This window comes from Aspergillus tanneri (assembly GCF_003426965.1).
Source record: "Aspergillus tanneri strain NIH1004 chromosome Unknown AapTan_2_pilon_pilon_pilon, whole genome shotgun sequence".
Classification (NCBI taxonomy): domain Eukaryota; kingdom Fungi; phylum Ascomycota; class Eurotiomycetes; order Eurotiales; family Aspergillaceae; genus Aspergillus; species Aspergillus tanneri.
The window spans coordinates 2,115,794-2,134,812 of record NW_022984629.1 but is presented as its reverse complement, the minus strand read 5'-3'; the positions used below and the strand labels follow the sequence as shown (position 1 = coordinate 2,134,812).

General features: G+C 51.5%; 10 protein-coding genes across 10 annotated transcripts; 5 read left to right on the top strand and 5 right to left on the bottom strand.

The window, feature by feature from the left end:
* Positions 1 to 66: 66 nt before the first annotated feature.
* Positions 67 to 1,222, top strand: ATNIH1004_000683 (putative Coatomer subunit epsilon; the record flags this gene model as incomplete). The annotated part of the gene is made up of 5 exons (XM_033565391.1): positions 67 to 91; positions 161 to 539; positions 608 to 743; positions 808 to 1,046; positions 1,114 to 1,222. The coding sequence occupies 5 exons, from the start codon at positions 67 to 69 to the stop codon at positions 1,220 to 1,222; spliced, it is 888 nt and encodes a 295-aa protein (XP_033431148.1).
* Positions 1,223 to 1,490: 268 nt separating this feature from the next.
* On the bottom strand, positions 1,491 to 2,789 carry ATNIH1004_000682 (putative 6-hexanolactone hydrolase; the record flags this gene model as incomplete). The annotated part of the gene is made up of 4 exons (XM_033565390.1): positions 1,491 to 1,625; positions 1,676 to 2,271; positions 2,359 to 2,504; positions 2,590 to 2,789. 4 exons carry the CDS (start codon positions 2,787 to 2,789, stop codon positions 1,491 to 1,493), a joined length of 1,077 nt encoding a protein of 358 aa, XP_033431147.1.
* Positions 2,790 to 3,015: 226 nt separating this feature from the next.
* pmi1 (mannose-6-phosphate isomerase pmi1) lies at positions 3,016 to 4,623 on the bottom strand (the record flags this gene model as incomplete). Its single annotated transcript, XM_033565389.1, has 5 exons — positions 3,016 to 4,004; positions 4,059 to 4,296; positions 4,360 to 4,451; positions 4,511 to 4,531; positions 4,593 to 4,623. 5 exons carry the CDS (start codon positions 4,621 to 4,623, stop codon positions 3,016 to 3,018), a joined length of 1,371 nt encoding a protein of 456 aa, XP_033431146.1.
* Positions 4,624 to 4,895: 272 nt separating this feature from the next.
* On the top strand, positions 4,896 to 6,503 carry SGF29 (SAGA-associated factor 29 family protein; the record flags this gene model as incomplete). The annotated part of the gene is made up of 3 exons (XM_033565388.1): positions 4,896 to 5,454; positions 5,628 to 6,156; positions 6,221 to 6,503. 3 exons carry the CDS (start codon positions 4,896 to 4,898, stop codon positions 6,501 to 6,503), a joined length of 1,371 nt encoding a protein of 456 aa, XP_033431145.1.
* Positions 6,504 to 6,814: 311 nt separating this feature from the next.
* On the bottom strand, positions 6,815 to 8,084 carry ATNIH1004_000679 (DUF3712 domain-containing protein; the record flags this gene model as incomplete). The annotated part of the gene is made up of 5 exons (XM_033565387.1): positions 6,815 to 7,117; positions 7,183 to 7,307; positions 7,367 to 7,381; positions 7,438 to 7,862; positions 7,924 to 8,084. The coding sequence occupies 5 exons, from the start codon at positions 8,082 to 8,084 to the stop codon at positions 6,815 to 6,817; spliced, it is 1,029 nt and encodes a 342-aa protein (XP_033431144.1).
* Positions 8,085 to 8,965: 881 nt separating this feature from the next.
* RIB1 (GTP cyclohydrolase II) lies at positions 8,966 to 10,192 on the top strand (the record flags this gene model as incomplete). Its single annotated transcript, XM_033565386.1, has 1 exon — positions 8,966 to 10,192. The coding sequence occupies one exon, from the start codon at positions 8,966 to 8,968 to the stop codon at positions 10,190 to 10,192; it is 1,227 nt and encodes a 408-aa protein (XP_033431143.1).
* Positions 10,193 to 10,991: 799 nt separating this feature from the next.
* ATNIH1004_000677 (bZIP transcription factor) lies at positions 10,992 to 12,673 on the top strand (the record flags this gene model as incomplete). Its single annotated transcript, XM_033565385.1, has 2 exons — positions 10,992 to 11,472; positions 11,574 to 12,673. 2 exons carry the CDS (start codon positions 10,992 to 10,994, stop codon positions 12,671 to 12,673), a joined length of 1,581 nt encoding a protein of 526 aa, XP_033431142.1.
* A 402-nt stretch (positions 12,674 to 13,075) lies between these two features.
* ATNIH1004_000676 (NAD(P)-dependent oxidoreductase) lies at positions 13,076 to 14,290 on the bottom strand (the record flags this gene model as incomplete). The annotated part of the gene is made up of 5 exons (XM_033565384.1): positions 13,076 to 13,340; positions 13,392 to 13,529; positions 13,610 to 13,941; positions 14,013 to 14,201; positions 14,273 to 14,290. The coding sequence occupies 5 exons, from the start codon at positions 14,288 to 14,290 to the stop codon at positions 13,076 to 13,078; spliced, it is 942 nt and encodes a 313-aa protein (XP_033431141.1).
* Positions 14,291 to 14,709: 419 nt separating this feature from the next.
* On the top strand, positions 14,710 to 16,287 carry ARP2 (actin-related protein 2; the record flags this gene model as incomplete). The annotated part of the gene is made up of 7 exons (XM_033565383.1): positions 14,710 to 14,728; positions 14,817 to 14,863; positions 14,948 to 15,091; positions 15,155 to 15,380; positions 15,450 to 16,015; positions 16,069 to 16,146; positions 16,201 to 16,287. The coding sequence occupies 7 exons, from the start codon at positions 14,710 to 14,712 to the stop codon at positions 16,285 to 16,287; spliced, it is 1,167 nt and encodes a 388-aa protein (XP_033431140.1).
* Positions 16,288 to 16,808: 521 nt separating this feature from the next.
* ATNIH1004_000674 (DMT family transporter) lies at positions 16,809 to 18,955 on the bottom strand (the record flags this gene model as incomplete). The annotated part of the gene is made up of 4 exons (XM_033565382.1): positions 16,809 to 17,071; positions 17,151 to 17,905; positions 17,981 to 18,353; positions 18,946 to 18,955. 4 exons carry the CDS (start codon positions 18,953 to 18,955, stop codon positions 16,809 to 16,811), a joined length of 1,401 nt encoding a protein of 466 aa, XP_033431139.1.
* Positions 18,956 to 19,019: the final 64 nt, after the last annotated feature.

Genomic DNA, 19,019 nt, shown 5'->3' with positions numbered 1-19,019 from the left:
GTCCATCAACTTCTCTAGCAGCCAACCCTTCTCGAAGCTCTATTCTCTGTCTAATTCCCAGACACAATGGACCCATTCTCGGCGGAAGGCGGTACGTTACCTCCCGATCACCTCCCATATCACTCTGTTCCTCTCAATTGACGACTATTGCTCCCCGCAGAACTCGTTAACATACACAATGCCTTCCACCAAGGTCAATATCAAACCGTGATTGACTTCGATACCTCAGCCTTGTCCTCAGAGAACCACCTTCCAGCCCGCGTCCTGCAGCTACGTTCCAAAATCGCTCTCAGCCAGACGGACCAGGTGCTAGCCGACGTCCACGGTGAAGATGAGACCCCTGAGCTGGCGGCGGTGAAGGCCCTAGCACAGCATACGGCCGGAGATAGCGACTCGGCATTGAAAACTACCCAGGAGCTGGCGGAGAATTATCCCGACAATGGTAGTGTGCAGGTTCTGTGTGGGACGTTGCTGCAGGCACAGGGAAAGAGTGACGAGGCCTTGGCTCTGTTGACGAAGCACCAGGGGAATCTGGAGGCGTATGTGTAGACATCTTCTCGTGGAAGTTTGCTTAATATCACGATCGGCGATGCTGATAGCTAGGTAGAGTTGCCCTGATCGTTCAGATCCACCTACAACAAAACAGGTCGGATCTCGCTTTGAAGGAAGTCCAGGCCGCCAAGCGTTGGGCTCAAGATTCTCTTTTGGTTAATCTGGCGGAGTCGTGGGTTGGAATGAGAATTGTTCGTTCCCCCGCCCTTTTTTTTTTTTTTCTCCCTCCCCTTTCTCTCCAACTAATGGATTCAGGGCGGCGAAAAATACCAATCTGCCTTCTATGTTTACGAAGAACTGGCTTCTGCCCCCAGTTCATCTTCGCCCCTTTCGATCGTCGGACAGGCAATTGCCGAAATACATCTGGGACGACTCCCTGAGGCGGAGGCGGCGCTGTCGGCTGCCCTGGAGAAGTACCCCGACGAGGCGGAGTTGATTGCCAACGCGGTGGTGCTGAATGTATTGGCTGGAAAGCCTACAGAGGAGTTGGAGTCGTATGTATTTTCCTTCGTTGTGGATGCATCTGGGAATCAAATACTAATGGGTCGGTTTCTATTCTAGACAATTGCAGCAGACCCAGCCCTCCCATGCGCTCCTGGCCGATGTTCAGGAGAAGAGCGCATTGTTCGATACGGCTGCAGCGAAATATTCAGCTCGGGTGGCTTCTTAATTCTATTGTGACTTGATTATTTCTTGCGGTGAATTATGCGACGGCGTAGCAATTGTATTCTCAGATATTACCAGCGAGACCTATTTTCTCTCCCACGGACGCCTGATTCTCATGATAGACATTATATTGTGATACCTACAAAAATCAATGAGACTCAACCCTTTGTATCCCGTCACACATATCCGCCATTTGCCATATTTGTCTACCTAATTACTAGTTGTCCTTGTAGGATCGAAGGATGTATTCATCTGTCATATATTCTTGACCATTAAAAGCAAGTTCCCAGCCAGTCTTTCAGTCCCCTTCCCTGCTGCGTCTCCTGCCCTAGAAACGTCGCACTATAGACAGGTGCAACGTGGGTTTCCTCGTGGCCCACGATATACGTGACGTGAGGCACTACCGACTTTGCTCCCTTGTCAGCAATGCATCTCGACGACGAAAGAAAGCACATACCTTAAACTTCTTAACAAACTCCTCAATCCCCGAAAACAGGATCTCATCTCTCCCCGCCAGGAACAACACCTTCTTTGTATATCTACTCGCATCCATCCACCACTCAAGCGACGCCCTACCCGGCTCACTCCAAACATCACCCGTGAATCCCCCCAGGTACTCCTTCGCCCAGAACTCCAGCACTGGACCCGAAATCAGATCCTTGGACTGATTCTCCTGGATCGAAGGCCAGTCGGTACGGAACCGCACCCACGGCGCAAACGCAAACACCCCAGCTAACGGGCTCGTGATGTACCCATCCAAAGGCTCGATCTCCGGATGTGGATGTGAGAGATGCAGCAGGACCGTCAGCGCGAGATTCCCACCGGCGGAATCGCCGCCCACTATGACGTTACTTGGGGATCGGCCCGTCTCGAGGATAATGTATCGCAGGGCTTCGACGGACTGGCGCAGTTGTACGGGGTAGGTGTATGTCGGCGTGAGAGAATACGAGACGAAGAATATGGCGATATCATGGTCGGAGGTATTGAGATCAGATAGGATTTGAAAGTAGAATGCGAAATGGCCTGATATAGCGGAGACGGCGAATCCGCCTCCTATATGGGTATCAATCCACTGAGTGAGTATCTAGTCTGCAGTCCGATTGAAACCGAATCGATCGATTGATTTATTTATTTACGCACCATGAAAATAGATCACCACGTTGGTGGCATTCTTGTTCCCAATCCAGTGACCCGTTGCCCCGTGCTGGAGCGTCACCGTCTCCGGTGGAAGACCCTTATGCTTCATGAATGTCTCGTATGCGGATCTGGTGGATGGGTAGATGTATCTAGGAAGTGTTACAATGCAGGTTCCATTCGATTGTGTATGGTTGACAGGAGGCTGGGAGGGAGATGGGAGGCATCAAGACATACTGCAGCTGTCTCGAACTCAGTCGAGAAAGCATCTTCCGGAAGATAACATGACCAACATGCACGGAGTATTGTTTTGCACCAGACTTGCCGCGAAATATGCTGGTAATGGCACTGCAAAGTGCCGATCTGATGATGGAGAGAAAGCTAAAAGCCAGGTCGGCTCTCTCCCAGAAGGAGAGGGAGGGGGTAGTCTCGGTCATTGTGTCAAGGCTAGCTAGGAGAATGCAAATGTGCGAGATGAAAAGATATAATGGGTGGCTGATATACAGCTCGGTGAATTTACAGGATGGTGCAGGTTCCCCGCAGCGACGAGTCGTCGGATCTATTACCTCGGTTCAATGAGAATTGCATACATGATTTCGATTGCATACAGCCATAATGTATTTCAAAAGTTATCTCCATTTTTGAGGTACAAAATCGAGGTATCTAGTGTCCATTCACCATGTCCTCCTTTCCTGTCAGATCACAGAATGCCTTGAAAGTAGTGAAAGTCCCATCGCCAGTGCTCTCGAGAATACATTCAGCGGTAGCCCCAACGAAGAACACATAGCCCTCCTTGACCTCCTCTGCCTTGTGGCCCACGGTGATCTTTCCGGTGCCTCCTGTACAGATGAGGATACTCGGTCCGGCCAGTCCATCGAAGGTGGTCTTGGCACCGGCCCGCTTGAGCTCCGTCTTCACCACGCTGAACTCCTCAATCGGCGGGTCGTAGAGAACGCTCGAAGAGGCGCTGGAGTACGCAGTAGCATTCAGTACTACATAGGGGTAGTCGCTGGGCTCCAGCTTCTGTTCCCCGATCGGTGCATAGGAATACGTCAGCATCTCTGTGAGGGTGTGGACGTCTTTGAATTTTGGGGTGAATCCCGCTCGCACCACGTTGTCGGATGATGCCATGCACTCGATGATGTCTCCGGAGATGTAGGCGTGGATGTCATCTGCCTTCAAAAACATGGCCTCGCCTGGGGCAAGGGTGACGAAGTTGAGGAAGAAGAACACGAATAGACCGATGTCATCCGGGAACTGTTCGTTCAGGCGGATGATGACGGCGGCCAGCTCCGTGGGATTACTGGGGTTTGTTTCGGGCGTCCTGGCCGAGGTGCCAAAGTTATCAGGGGAGCTCTGCGCTGCAGCGACGAGCTCCTTGGTGGCCGCCTCAATACTCTCGGGCGATGCCTGCATCAAGGATGTGAATGCCATCCGCAAGGCCTCCTTGTTCCTCTGTGTCACTGCCAGGTCCTCCGAGTCTTCCGAGCCCCTGATGGTGTTTTCGAATTGACTGGCGACGTCTTCACCGACTAGCTGTCGAAGCGGAGCCACGGCATTGAGGAAATGAGCGATCTCAGCCAACGGACGGAAGCCGCACAATCCTTCGAACGGCGTAATCGCGATGGTCATCTCAGGCTTGTGGTTGTCATCTACAGAGTACGGTTAATGGGGTTGAAATAGCCGGATGGAGTATCTTGACGGACCAGGATAGTTACGAGGGTCTCTGGCGTGAAGCTTCTCAGCCAGCTTCTTGTTCGGGTGGGCTTGGATGCTGAGTGCTTTTCGGATCGAAAGTACCTTGAATAAGAACGGGAGTTTTCCTCCATATCTTTCTGTGATCTCCGTAGACATCAATGCCTGATTATCCTGAACCATATCGAGCAAAGTCCGCCGCGTCGCGAGGTCTTTCGATGGTAGGGAGGGATGAGTGCCCATCCATAGCTACGTCACCAGGTTAGCTAGAGACTCGCCAGAGGGGGTTCTTCTTCGCCTTGGAGGACCGACTTCGGCGTAGGGCTTCTCAGATTCTATGGAGAAGTCAGGAGTAGCAGTCGTTGCTGCATATCTGGCCGCAGCAGAGTCATGGCCGACCTTTCCTAAAATGAGACGTCTTAGCATCCTGGTATTGTCGACCGAGGGTCATCACGGATATTACCCCAGTCATAACTGTTGACTCCTGTTCATTGTATTAGTCCCAATGGAACCCACACATGCAACAAGATAGAATACACACTGACCACACTGGAGCCGAAGCAACGGCACTTGCATTGTGGGGGGTTCAGAGATGAAGCTTAGACAGCAAACGACGAGCTGAGCTATTCACTCAACTGCAGGAGAGTCTCCTGTTGTCTCCCGCGGCTGCACTTCCGGTCTCTGGTTCTCTGTCTCTGTCTCTTGATCGCCTCTGCTCTCTTTCTTTTCCTCTTCTCTTTCCTTCCTTGACTGAACTTGACCTCCTCTTCTCTGCCCCTTCCAAACCCATCCAATCCACAGAATCGCCCTAAACCTAATTCAGCTGACCGCTTCTGGCCGTGACGTATATGGAGCCAACCAATCAGCGTGTCCAGTGGTGGAGCACTAAGCGCGTTCCCGACAGCCGCGATACGCACGCCAAGAACAGCCGCGATACCGCCGCTTCATCTCCGAGCCATCATCAACAATCCCCGGAGTCTCGCTCTTTGTCAGCTTCACCCGAGAAGAGCCGGAGAGGTTTCAGAGCGTCTCCTTTCCCGCACAATCTCCGGGAGGGTGCCGCCCGTGGCACGCGCAGTACAGGCACGAAGGAGATCGTTTCCGCCTTTGAGTGGGAGGCGTTGCAGTTAGAGCAATTCAAGCACCTGACCACCACCTCAACCGTACAACAGCAGCAAGAGAAGGCTCCCTCGGCGCTGGGTTTGAGTCCTCAATCTCCCGGCATGTCCCGGAATCGTCCTCGGGGCCCTCCCGTGCCCAGGGACAATGGCCTGGCGGCCAATGAAGAAACAGATATGTGGAATAAGATCCTCCAAGACCTGCGCAAAGCAAAAGAAAAGCATGATAAACAAAAGACGTTGTCAGAGCAAATCGGTGCTCTGAATGAGAAAATCGGTAGAGAGGGCAGTAAGTAATTCTCCTCCTTTCTTCCCCGTGAAATGTCAGGGGGATTGAACACGAACCGCTAGCAGAAAGGCGGGAGCAGTGCAATATCTTTCCTCTTACGTTTTTTTCCCATTCTTTTTCTTCTTACTTTCACCCACGTCCAAACTATTGGCATTAATAACTGTTGGTTGCAGAACCCTCAGTAAACGAGCATAATCAGTTGGATAGTCTCTACCGGCAGATGGCCAAGCTCTGCGAAGAAGAGAGAGCCATTCTCCAAGATGAACCAAGTGATGTGATTAAAAACCTGGGGCTTTTGACGGCCCTCCGTCAAGCCTCGGAGGCGGAGGCGCCCCTCAACCGCGCGTCGGCTCTTTCTAAATCTCGAAAGAAGAGAAACGATGTCGACGGTTCTTCCACCGACTCACCTGGCCCCTCTGGTCCCTCCTTGTCCGACAAGGCCAGTCGTATCAAGGGTAGCATTCCACGCAGTACTAGCGTATCCAGTGCGCAAGCGCGCGAGGGCCGCGATAGCCGGGAGGGAGTGAACGTCAAGGTGGAAGAAGGAACCGAGAGCGCCAAGGGCACCCCCGCCGAACGTAGTGGGCAACTGACGGTGGGCGCCGAAGTCGTCTTCAAGCATAACAAGAACAAACAAGGTGTGGAAGGCGAGGGCATTCAGTGCATAATCAAGGGGATCACAGGTGAGGGACACAAAAAACGGTACGGGATGACTCTCCCCCAGTCAGCACCCGGCAAATCACTGACCCAGGATACCCCTCTTAAGGTATGATGTGCAAGATCCCGAACCCAATGAAAACGGCGAGCAAGGCGCCGTGTACAAGACCACGGCCGTTTCGTTGATCCCCATCCCGCGAGTCGGTTCGGCGTTGCCCTCGTTTAGCGTGGGAAAGCAAGTGCTTGCGAGGTATCCTGATACGACCACCTTTTACCGAGCGGAGGTGATGGGATCTCGAAAGGATACTTACCGGCTCAAATTCGAAGGTGAAGAAGATGACAAGGAAATGGAGGTTGATCGTCGGTTTGTTCTTGACATTCCCGGGAAATAATCCTGGAGAAAGAATTCTTTTAAATTGTCTATGCGCATCGTTGTTGGGCCTCGACGGCAGTCACCAAGATCATGATACCCTCTGAGCTCGGAATCAATTATCTATTTAAGGAAAAATAAACATAAAAATAAAAAAGGCGGTGGAGTTTGGTTGGGCGATTTTCTAGCTTACTCTGCGACAGGATGCATTACTTGACATGGGGGATCGGGAGTTTTGGCAAATTGTGTTCTTTATATACGGTGTCATAGTGATTGTGATTGCTCTAAGTTATCACTAGTCTAGTCTCATTATTGCTCTTCGATTTCCACTTCTCACAGTATATACTTAGCGTATTTCAACAGATCAATCTGGATCGACGCATTTAGAGCCCGAAAAGCCGCAGTGAAGTACGGGATTTCCTGGCCATTGTATACGCAACGATTGCCATGCAGATCGATAGTCACGTTGCCGAAGTCTGAATTACTACTTGCCCATATCCCTTGATTAATGATACTGGACATGTTGATGTTCCCTAGAACGTCGGCGTTGGTGTGATTTTGTTGTAGAGTAAGGTTCGGAATGTCGATGTAGCCGAGGGGAGTGTTGCCCATCGAGAGATTGAAGCTGACGGTGCCCTGGGAATAGTAAGTAAGACAATCCCGTAACATGGAAAGAGTGAGTAGGGAAAGGGGAATGATACCATCTCCACGGTAAATCGGGTCGGATTTCGGAAGGCAATTGTGGCGTTTATGTTATATCCCTGTTCACGAGGGCTTATGATACGCAGATCGGTGATGTTGAATGCACCGTTTAGGTTGAGGAACTCTGGTCGATATTAGTGGAATTTAATTCGAGAAAAATTTTCGAGATAATTACTTTCTTACCCTGCGCATCGTAACCTATCCGAAGTTATACACATCAACTCAGATCTAGATGGATAAGATGGACAACTCACCCTGCATAGTCATGGTCTTATGGAAGTCAAGATGTGCTGTCGGTAGCGCGTTTACCTTCAGATCGGGCTTCCCTGTGAGCAAGATGCCAAACTCCTTGTTGGAAATAGCTTTAGTGGCCAATTCCGAGAAACAGCTGACACAGGACAAGTTCAGAACTTGGTCCAGGTTGAGCACGGCGCTATCGCTGAAGCTGATTTGAGGGATGGGGAGGGTAGCGAAGCTCGTATCTGACCCAGGAATGCTAAGAGAGGCATTGAAAGGATCGAGATGTCCACTGCCTCGAAAACTCCCTCCGATATGGAGTTTCTGGGATTGGCTAATATGTAAGGAATTCGGCGTCAGGTCGGTGATGGTCAAACCGGAGTAGTCGAATTCGTAATCGTTGATGTACTTATTGGCGAAATGAGGGACTCCCACGTAGACTCTTTGATTTAAAAACGATTAGCGGATGATAAACGGTTTGAAGTAGGCGGATGCAGGCACACATTGGCAAAACAGTGATCAGGACGACAATGCAAAAGACGATCAGATACAGCCACCACCATTTCTTCATATGAGTCTTCCATCTCTGGAAGAATGTCGGCGGGGGAAATGTGTCATTGGTTTCTGATGTAGCTGAGCTGTGCTCCTCATCCACTTTGGACATCTTCTAGAGGTCGATTCCATGTATCGACTCTACCGAGAGAGATGGGAAGGGTGAGCTCAGTTCAAGGTCGTCTGATGCGGTGGAATCACACCTGCTTCCCATTTTCCTGATAGAAATACATTGAAGAGGACTGGATCAAATGGGGCCATGGGACGACCGAGGATTGACCAGGAATAATACCCGCCCACATTTGTCTTCTTCCTTGTGTACGACCCCATGGGGGGCGAGATACTTGATGTCGATCGTGTATCCACTTCACATGAGATACGACCTATACGTCGACGATGAACCGCGGTAGTGATGTCAGTTGTAGTTGGAGCAGATTAACAGTATGGGGCGAAAAAGAAAAATTATTACTCCATACTACGGAGTACGTAGGCTCAACACGCAATCCTGGCTCAACTGGCATACTCAGAGGTACTTGGAGCTGGATGGGGGGACAGCGGTGGTCCTTCTAAGGAATGCTTGTTTGTCGTCAGTCTGTTTGTCTGTTGACGACCTGTCTGTTTGTCTGTTGTTTGTCTATACTACTGCACATTAAGGATTTCCACTTCTTATAAATATTGATTAATGATAATCTACCGTATAAATCGATGTATTTTACAATGATGATGTCTTTGCTTCTTGGAAGATGCTAGAGTCGGCAGTTGACTAATGCCTGACTAACCCATACATGACTCAGCATACCCATCTTTGGGAGTCACCCCCAGATTCCCCGAAGACCATTCGATCCAACTTCGACTGTCTAGTTATCCGGTCTTCGCTGTAACAGTCTCGAATCTGCTTGTCTACAATGCTCTCAGGTAGTCCATGATCCTGCTTGAGTTTCCTGTTTCTGGCCCCTTCTCTTACTTGTGATTTCCCCTTCTCCGATCTCGGCAATGGCCAACCTTCCCTCCCACGCCTCCCCCTCCTTCGCTGCGCAAACGCCTTCCTCCTCTGCGGTCGATGATCTCTCCTTGGATGACAATGGCCCGACTACTGCGCCGTTGAATGGCCGATTAGATATGCTGCGTGCGAGTGCCACGAGCGATTCCGACCATGCCGGACACAACCAAGGCGACGTCACACCCGCCGTGCCTACCTCACTGCTATCCCCGTCCTTCACTCCTCCAGCAACCCCTGGTGGCTCCCTGAACACATCCCAGTTGGCACAACAAACGGCATCCTCGAAGCCGCCGAGGCTTCTCTCCTGTCTGCCCAATGTCGAATGTATCGTGCGCGCGCGCATCCCCACCACCAATGGCGCGGAGATGTTCCTCCACCTCTACCACAACGATCTCGATGACAAGGAACATCTGGCCATTGTGTTTGGAAACAGTATCCGAAGTCGGAGTCTGGATCGGCCCCGCCCCGGCGAGACGGAAATGGACCGCATGATCCGCGGTGCCTATGTCGGAAAACTGCATCCTGGCCGCGTCAGTAGTCGGTACGACGAAGCAAACACCGAGGATAGTAATAGCGCAAGAAGGGAATCTCCCCCGGACGCACCGGCGGTGGATCAGCCACAGTCGAGCAGTCCCAGCCAAGCACCACTGGTGAGAATCCATTCCGAATGCTACACGGGGGAGACGGCATGGTCGGCTCGTTGCGACTGCGGGGAACAATTGGACGAAGCGGCGCGGTTGATGTCTTTGCCAATGGAGACCCTGACGGAGGTGGCTTCGCAGCAGTCTGTCTCTTCTGTGCCTTCAAATGTGTCTGGTGGCGTGATCGTATACCTGCGCCAAGAAGGACGGGGGATCGGGTTGGGGGAAAAGCTGAAGGCGTACAACCTTCAAGACCTCGGGTCCGACACCGTCGAAGCCAATCTGCTGCTTCGGCATCCCGCCGACGCCCGGAGCTACGGATTGGCCACGGCGATGCTGGCGGATCTGGGGCTGGGGGTGGATTCCAACCCTCACGGCATCCGGTTGCTCACGAACAACCCGGATAAGGTGCGAGCGGTGGAAGGGCCTAGCCGAGAGGTCGTGGTGAAGGAACGAGTACCGATGATCCCGTTAGCCTGGCGGACAGGGGGAAAGTTGGGGATCACCAGTTCGGAGGTGGAGGGATATTTACGAACCAAGGTCGGAAACCTTTTCCGGATCGACATGACCGCCTGCTAACCTGAGAATTTTCCACAGATTTCGAAGATGGGACATATGATCCAGTGACGGGGATGATTGATTGTACGATCTGTAGATGCATGCGTCTAGGGATTTCTTGTTCGATGGGGTTATTGAATTGGATTGTCTCGACAGAAGTAAAGGCTCCGGAGTTTTATTTTTATTTTTATTTTTTTTGGTTCTTTTGTCTTTTGTATAATGTTTATTTTTATTTTTATTTTTTTTTTCCAGATATACTGGATGGACTTATCCATTCATCATACGAGAAGCAAAAGATTCATGTATATAGAGAATGACAGGGAATCTCACCCCCTGGTCCGATCGAATGAGCGTCTTCTTTCAGCAGTCTCTCGTATAGCGAAGGCTAGACGCGGAGTGAACCGGCGCGCTCGATCATGCTCGATCCACCGAGATCGTCCGTACCATGTACCTAGTTCTATCGTCTCATAACGTAGTTAACTAACTACTCTCAGATCATTATCTAATTCTCAATTTCACGCATGTGAAGGCAGGTTAAACTTCGGCGGAACTCCACTTGTTCCAGAACTGTCATTTTAACGCATTCCGAAATCCTCGCCTTTCCCTCCTTTTCTCCTTTCTTCCCCTTACCCATTCCTTCATCGTCAATTCATTCCTTTATACCTTCATTCCTTCATTCATTCAGCAATCGATTTACTCAACCCGATCCCATGCCGTCTTCTGTCTCGATTAGCTGACACCCTGGCTCCCTCCCCTTTCCTCACCCTTGTCCGACCGTATTGGATGGCCATTACGATTCGATAACGCAGCGAGCGAGGCAATGGCCAACCGCCTGCCTCCTCTGAATGATGTGGCGCCGTCTCCGGCGATGGAGTCGTTATCCATGAGCCAGGAGGAGGAGGTGAAGATCGAAGAAGACTCTCCCACTCCCACCGGTCTCGCGTCATCCGCCGACGCAGAAACTGAAACACCCGCCTCCGATCATAACGGCGGACCCGCGGGGCGCAAGCGCAAGCTGAACAGCACGTCGGCGCGAGGCGTCGCCAATCTCACCCCGGAGCAATTGGCGAAGAAACGGGCCAACGATCGTCAGGCCCAGCGCGCCATTCGTGAGCGCACCAAGTCCCACATTGATTCCTTGGAGCAGCGCGTGCGCGAGCTCTCGTCACAGAAACCCTTCCTGGATCTCCAGGCCGCCCTGAAGCAGAATGAACTGATCCAGGCCGAAAACCGAGAACTCAAGCAGGGATTGAAGGCAATTATGGATATCATTCATCCCCTGATCGGGAAGAATCCATCCAGTATGCTCCCCTCTTTTTTCGTCTTCTCTTCCCTTGTTCTTTTCCTGTACACTTCTTTTCTAACGGAACCAAATCTATCGCAGAAACTAACAAGATTCTAGATCCTCCCTCAGTCCCCCCCACCGGCCCCAAGTGTATCCCTCCTATCTCGACCACTCTGCCTTTTGTCGATTCCATTCCCCCCAACATCAATCTCTCCCGGTCGGCGGACCAGCCCTACTCCGAGTCCATCGCCGGTGCCGAAACGCCCTCGTCCACGCACTCTGCACCCGCCTTGGGCACGATCCGACGCAATAGCTCGTCAGCATCGGCGACGTCCTTTCGCATCGCCTTCGACTACCAACGGCAGAACTTGACCCATGGCTTGGATTTCGGGACCGACGAGAGGATGGGCTTTAATTTCCTCCTGGACGCATCGCAGCAGGTTCCCCGAGTGGAGGGTTTCCGCCGCTCCTCGGAGAACTTCCGTCCTCCCCCATTGAGCGCGCCGGCGATCTATCCGCCCCCGCCTCATCAGGGACCCATGGCGGAGCATCCACTTCCCGCCCACTTAACCCTCGTCCGGAACATTGCCCCGACCTGCACATTGGATGCCATCCTGCTGGATTTTCTCCACCATCGCCAGCAGGAAGCGGCCCAGGGGGTTCCCAAGCAGAAGCTGGTAGGACCTCCCTATCCCAGCGTCTCCTCCTTGCTCAACCCGGAAAAGAGCGTCTACTCGCATCCGCTGTCCAAGGTCTTCACGGATATCCTGCGCAGCTTCCCGGATATTTCGTCGTTGCCGGAACAAGTGGCCGTCCTGTATTCCATGTTTGTCCTCATGCGATGGCAGATCTACCCGACCCAGGAGAACTACGACCGTATACCGGAGTGGCTGACGCCGCGGCCGTCGCAGTTGTTCACGCCGCACCCCGCCTGGATTGACTACCTCCCATGGCCGCGCATGCGGGACCGCGTGGTGATGGCGTATCGCGACTATCCGTTTGAGAGCTGGTACACCCCGTTTACCAGCACTCTGTGCGTCAACTGGCCATACGACGCGACGGATTGCCTGCTATCAACGGGGGATAGCGACGAGCTGATCATAAACCCCGTGTTCGAACGGCACTTCCGCAACCTGAATAACTGGACATTGGGACCGGCTTTTGCCGAGGTATACCCGTCCTTGGTGGAAACCACCAAAATCAAACCCACCCCCTGATTGAACAGGAGGGTATACGATATCATATATAATATTTGAGCTAGGTACATACTTTTTTTTCTCTAAGCAAACGAGAAAGGAAAGAAGACAGAAAGAAAAAGAAAAAGAAAAAAACAATCCAATAATGTTAAAGAGCCCGGACCGAGAAGCACGCTGATTATTTGGTGTATCTCTTCCCACCACGTATGCTGTATACCTCTTTCACGTCTTGTCTGATCAATTTATTGAGGCATAACAACGAAGCATTAAATACACCGGCGATGCCGTGTAGAGAATCTTGTAAGTTGCTGGTATTGTCTAGATTCCACATGTCAGGTAGATATGCTAGACCCGAATGAATCGGCTTGCTCTTATGACATATGGATTGTATATTATTAATATACAACTACTCCGTACTTGCTCTCAAGAGCCACCCTTTCGACTTTTCTCATTCCAAAACTCCAATCCCGCCTTCTGCCGTAGCACTCCGTACATGGAACTACTATCCAGACACTCTCCCGCGTAGTCTCTAGCGGCCAGCATATTCTCCCGCGCCACTTGCAAGCCCGGTAGTTCCACCCGATTCTCCTGCGCCATGGCAAACGCATGATTCGCATCCTTGATGGCCAGAGACACGCCAAATCCCGGTCGAGACTCCAGAGGCGGCGCATACGCACCGGTGGTCAGTCTGTGACATCAGTATCATCATATCACCCAGTCCCAGTAAGGAATGGCTCACCTCTTCGAGTATCCCCCGGCAACCGGGCCAAATGCCTCGCTGATCAGCTCCTCCATAGGACCCATTCCCAAGCCGGTCTTTTCGGCGAAGACTTGAGCTTCTCCGACCGCTTCCATCATGTTCACCGTTACGATGTTGCTGTAAACGTTAGAAACCACTTTCTTTCCTTCTTTTTCTTTCTTTAAATTCGAAAAATAAAAGAGAAGGAGAAGGCATACCCAGCAATCTTCAACAACGACGCCTTAGTCGCATCCTCACCGCAGTCAATCACCTTCCGACCCATAACGTTCTGAATCAACGGTTTCACCAGCTGCGTCGCCTTCTGCGGTCCGCCAATTGCAAAGACCAATTTCCCATCCACGGCGATGGGATTCCCACCGAAGACAGGCGCCGCCAGGAAAGAGGCCTGTTTCTCCCTCAACTTGGCCACAGTGAGTCCCACCGTCTCCGGATGCACCGTCGAGCAGTCGACGAAGATCTTCTCACGCAGGGAATGGCCCGATCCAATGGCTGACGAGATGAGGTGCTGGAGGACTGAGTCATTCGAAACCTGCATATCAATTATCGATTATCAATACACTGGTAAATGTACATCTGTAATTTTTGACGACTAGAACACACCATGGTGAAGATAATCCCGCACTGCGCAACGAGGTTCTCGAATTTGGTCTCGGGCGTCGCACCGAGGACCTTCAATGGATCTCCTCGCGTCATGGTCCGGTTGGAATAGATCAGGTTCATGGCCGTTTTGCTGGCCAGGTGTCGTTGGAGATTGGTGGCCATGGAGAGGCCCATGGACCCGAGGCCATACTGTGATCATGGTCAGCTATTTATCTCTTGTCGTGGGATATTAGGGATTCTCTGGTTGCAATTGGACGTACCCAGCCGATGCGAGACATGGTCTACGGGATGGAGAAGGAGAATGTAGTTCGTATTTGGTGTTTAAGGATCCATTAATCGTTTATACTCCTTTCTTTTCCCGGGCGGGCCCGATCTCGGGCGGACACCGGCGATGAGCATTACTTTCTGGTTTGGTGGATGTAAAGATGATGTATGGTACTATTTTCCAATCCGAGAATAAGGTATTCACTAGAATAAATATCATTGGCTTCCTGCGTTGCTCCAGATGAAGATGTGAGTTGAGTAGTCAGCACGTCATGAGGCTCCCGTCTGCCTGGGGCACCACTCCCGATCGGGCAGTGCCAAACCTCCCTTCTTCCTCTCAGAGTCAACTCATACCTTACTTCCCTTGGAATTGCTCGGTCCCTTTATCGCTGATTTGAATTCGAATCCCTGTCCCTACGTGTCTCTTTCCATCATGGCGGATATGCCCATCGGTGAGCTCTTTCCCCCGTGTTTCCTCCCTCCAGCTCTCCCCACCAGTCAGTCAACCAGCTACCTACCTAACACAACACCAACTTCTAGTACTCGACGGAGGAACTGGTTTCCTCAAAGTCGGATATGCTGCGCAGGTATCACTCTCATCACCCCAATCGTAATTGAGAAACTATGCCTCCTCAGACTGGCTAACAACCATCTCCCTTCCTTCTCGATAGAACTTCCCAGAGCACCAGTTCCCCTCCATAGTAGGGCGGCCTATCTTGCGTACAGAGGAACAAGCCGGGGATATCGTCGTCAAAGATATTATGTGCGGAGATGAGGCCGCCGCTGCCCGATCGATGCTCCAGATCAGCTATCCCGTGTGTTCCCCACCCCCGGGTCAGTAGTTGGGAAGGTCGTTAATGCGGAAGCCTTGCATACAGATGGAGAATGGAGTCGTCAAGAAATGGGACGACATGCAACATCTATGGAATTACACCTTTTACGAGAAAATGAAGATCGATCCCACCGGTCGCAAAATCCTCCTCACCGAACCTCCCATGAACCCCCTCAAGAACCGGGAACAGATGTGCGAGACCATGCTGGAAGGTTACAACTTCGGAGGTGTCTACGTGGCGATTCAAGCGGTGCTTGCTTTGTACGCGCAGGGTGAGTATGTCCTGACTTGTGGGAGAGAGGAAATGGAGAGGTTCGCCTGGGGTGCTGACTCTTGATAAGGTCTTAGCAGCGGTGTAGTCGTCGACTCCGGTGACGGAGTCACCCACATCATTCCGGTTTATGAATCGACGGTGCTGAACCATCATATTCGCCGCCTGGATGTCGCGGGTCGTGATGTCACACGCAACCTGATCGCCTTGCTCCTGCGTCGGGGCTACGCCTTGAACCGAACGGCCGACTTCGAGACAGTGCGTCAGATCAAGGAGAAACTCTGCTACGTGTCGTATGATCTGGAGTTGGATAAGAAACTCTCGGAAGACACCACCGTCTTGGTGGAGTCGTACACGCTCCCCGACGGACGAGTCATTCGCGTCGGCAGCGAGCGGTTCGAAGCCCCCGAGTGTCTCTTCCAGCCGCATCTGGTGGACGTGGACCAACCCGGTATCGCCGAAATGCTCTTCAACACCATCCAAGGCACCGATGTCGACGTTCGTTCCAGTCTGTACAAGGCCATCGTGCTCAGTGGAGGAAGCAGCATGTACCCAGGTCTACCGTCGCGGCTGGAGAAGGAGATAAAGCAGCTGTGGCTGACCCGGGTGTTGCAAGGGAACCCGGAGAGACTAAACGTATGTTTGATTCTAACTCTACTCTCTATAATGAGGGTGCTAACTGTGGGTAGAAATTCAAGGTGCGCATCGAAGATCCACCTCGACGGAGACACATGGTTTTCTTGGGTGGTGCTGTGCTGGCCAATCTGGTGAGACGTTTTCACTTTGTGCTCTTTGAATTGATATTAATTATTATTTTATAGATCGCTGATAAGGATGACATGTGGGTTACCAAGCAAGAATGGGAGGAACAAGGCGCTCGTGCTCTGGCCAAGCTGGGGCCAAGATAGTGATGGATATACTTTGTTTTTCTTACCTTTTGCTTCCTTTCCGCATCCTACTACAACAACTACTACTACTTCCACTACTTCTACATCTACATTATCTTCCTGTGATATATAGATTTCTAGGACGTCGTGATTATCATGTAAGGACGTACCTGACTGCCGTTCTTGTAGCTATTATCTATAGAAAAACAATGAGTCTTGATCGAGTTGTATCAGATTCTCCTTTATCTATTCATATAAATATATAAATATACAAATATCCATGCAATGAGCCTGTTACTCAAAACTCACAGAGAATATCCATTGAAATAACCAACAAAAATACCTAAGAACAATGCAATATATCACCCCACTCTAAACAATATAAAGCACCGCTCTATACACAACTAAACAAATCAAGAAATACAGATCCAGAAGCGGATATAAAGGTGAATATAATATATGTAAATAAACAGGTAGTAGAAGACAGAAGGATCGTATCCGATCAACTAACGACATATGATAGATGGTAGAGTGGTGATAGATCATGGTGACTCACTATCCGAGTCGAGATCTTCATTCTCCAATCGCTTTTTGCGTTCTTCGTTCATCTCGCGATAAGTGCTCCAGCTGAGCAGGAAGAAGGCGACGATGATGAGGACGCCGCCGATAATGGAGGCTAGGGAGAGAGGTTGCCCTGTGCGGAACCAGTCGACGATGGCGACGAGGAAGATGGTCAGGAGGGCGGCGACGGAGGAGAGGACGGGTGATGTCAGGGAGATGAGAACAAGGAAGGAACCGGAGAACGCTGATACGGTCAGTGCATGATTTTTATATGCATGTATACATGCATATCTTGGGGAGGCAGATAGTTCATGGGGACGTACTGGCATTGGCGCAGACGGAGATCATCAGCATCCAGGCGGCTTCGCCGGTCGGCCACCGGAAGGTTTCCCAACCGAGAAAATGCAGGATGGGTAGCGGAATCCAAAGTACCAGGAGGGTGAAGACTCCAATCATACTGCCGAATGTGTTGGCGAAGATCATGCTTCGACCGGGACTAGTGCCCTCGGGGGGACAGGCGAATCGCTTGTACAGCACTTCGTAGAGACCGTAGAGGACGCTGCCAATGCCGATGACGATGTTGCCGACAAGTCGGTGCTCGGCCTCGTCGCTGCCTTTGCCGACCGTGCCGTCGGCGGTCTTCTTGCCCGTGTCTCGATCGCCATATGCGACGATGAGGACTCCAACAATGGCCACCAGGACGGAAAATACCTTGTCGAGTCGCAGTTTGTCCTTGAGGATGGGGATGGAGAAGGCATAGGCGAAGAAGGCGGAGCAGTTGTAGATAGCCGTCAAGTCACTGGCTGTGGTCATGTTGACGGCCACGTACCAGGACCCACCGGCGACTGTCAGAGCCATCGTGACGAATGCTGTGGCCTTGATCATGTATCGAATGGGCGACCTCGGGTGATGGTGCGATGAGGGGTGCAGTTCCTGGGACACGACCATTTCCGCCGTGGTGCGTAGGAGAAAGACATGGCGGCGCCAGAATGCACTCCACGAGAGTTTCCGTTTCTGAATTCGCAGGATGAGGAGTTGGACAGGCCACAGCAGAGACCAAGAACCGTGGGTGAGGTACCTATGCGAGAGGAAACACAAGGTCAACCGAATCCGACAGGGTCCTATGCAGGATAACAAATCACGTCATACTTACAGCATGCAATAGGGCTTATCCCAATGTAACTCGTGCTGAATATAGACAGCGGTCTCAGTCTGGACGACAAAACTTGCCAGACTCAGCAGCAAGAAGGCTGATGCGATCATGTATTTCTTCCGGGTGGCCCGTTCCACATCACGTTCGGGACTTTTGTCGCGGATCGTAGGCCGTCGAGAATGGTAGAGCATAGGCCTGCCTTCGGCATCATCATTTCCGGAGCTGGACAGTCGCCCCCGAGGCTCCTCTTTGAGCAGAGGCTGGTGAGGACCGCCGTCCACGGGACGATGCATGCGAGGACGACTTGGGGACATTTCATCTTCGAAATCGTGGGAGTGGGAATCGAGAACCGGCTCGGAGTCCCTGATCTCCTCTGGACCCAATAAGTGCAATTGATCTGAAGCCACCATGCCTCAATCTTCCGCACCACCCCGAACAAAAAAGAAATAAAAAAAAGGAAGTAACCTTGAAATTACTGTGAATAGTTCCTGAATCTGGCACAGTAGATCAACGGGGAAAGAATGGGTGTCAGGGGTATAGATTTCGACAGTACCCAATCGGAAAAGGAGTTCAGGTCGACAGATTGGAAAGCGAGAGAAATGTCGATATTGAAGGCTTATAATCCATCCAGGAGAATCATGTGCATAGAAATCTGGAGAACGTGTGAACGCTCATGGAAGATTCCAACAATGTAGGTCAGCAATGCGGATTGGTTGCGGCCACGTTTCTAGGTAATGATTGACGGCGGAGTTAATGGGAGCGACGACACCGACATGAAGCCACGACCGAGGTCACGGAATGACAAGATAACCAGTCGAGAGAGAGTTATAGAGAGAGTGTGTTAATTTTGTGTGGGAGGATAGGAGAGAGGACGAGAGGCAAACGATGAAGCCGCCGCATCCAGACTGCGCCTCAGGCAGGAAGTATCACGGGAGCGGCGCACGGGGACGTCAAGTCAGGCATACCAGGCCGCATTGGGACTGGTGGGGCACCACGTGATGTCATCGGAAATATTTTGCTGAGTTATCCAACCCTAATT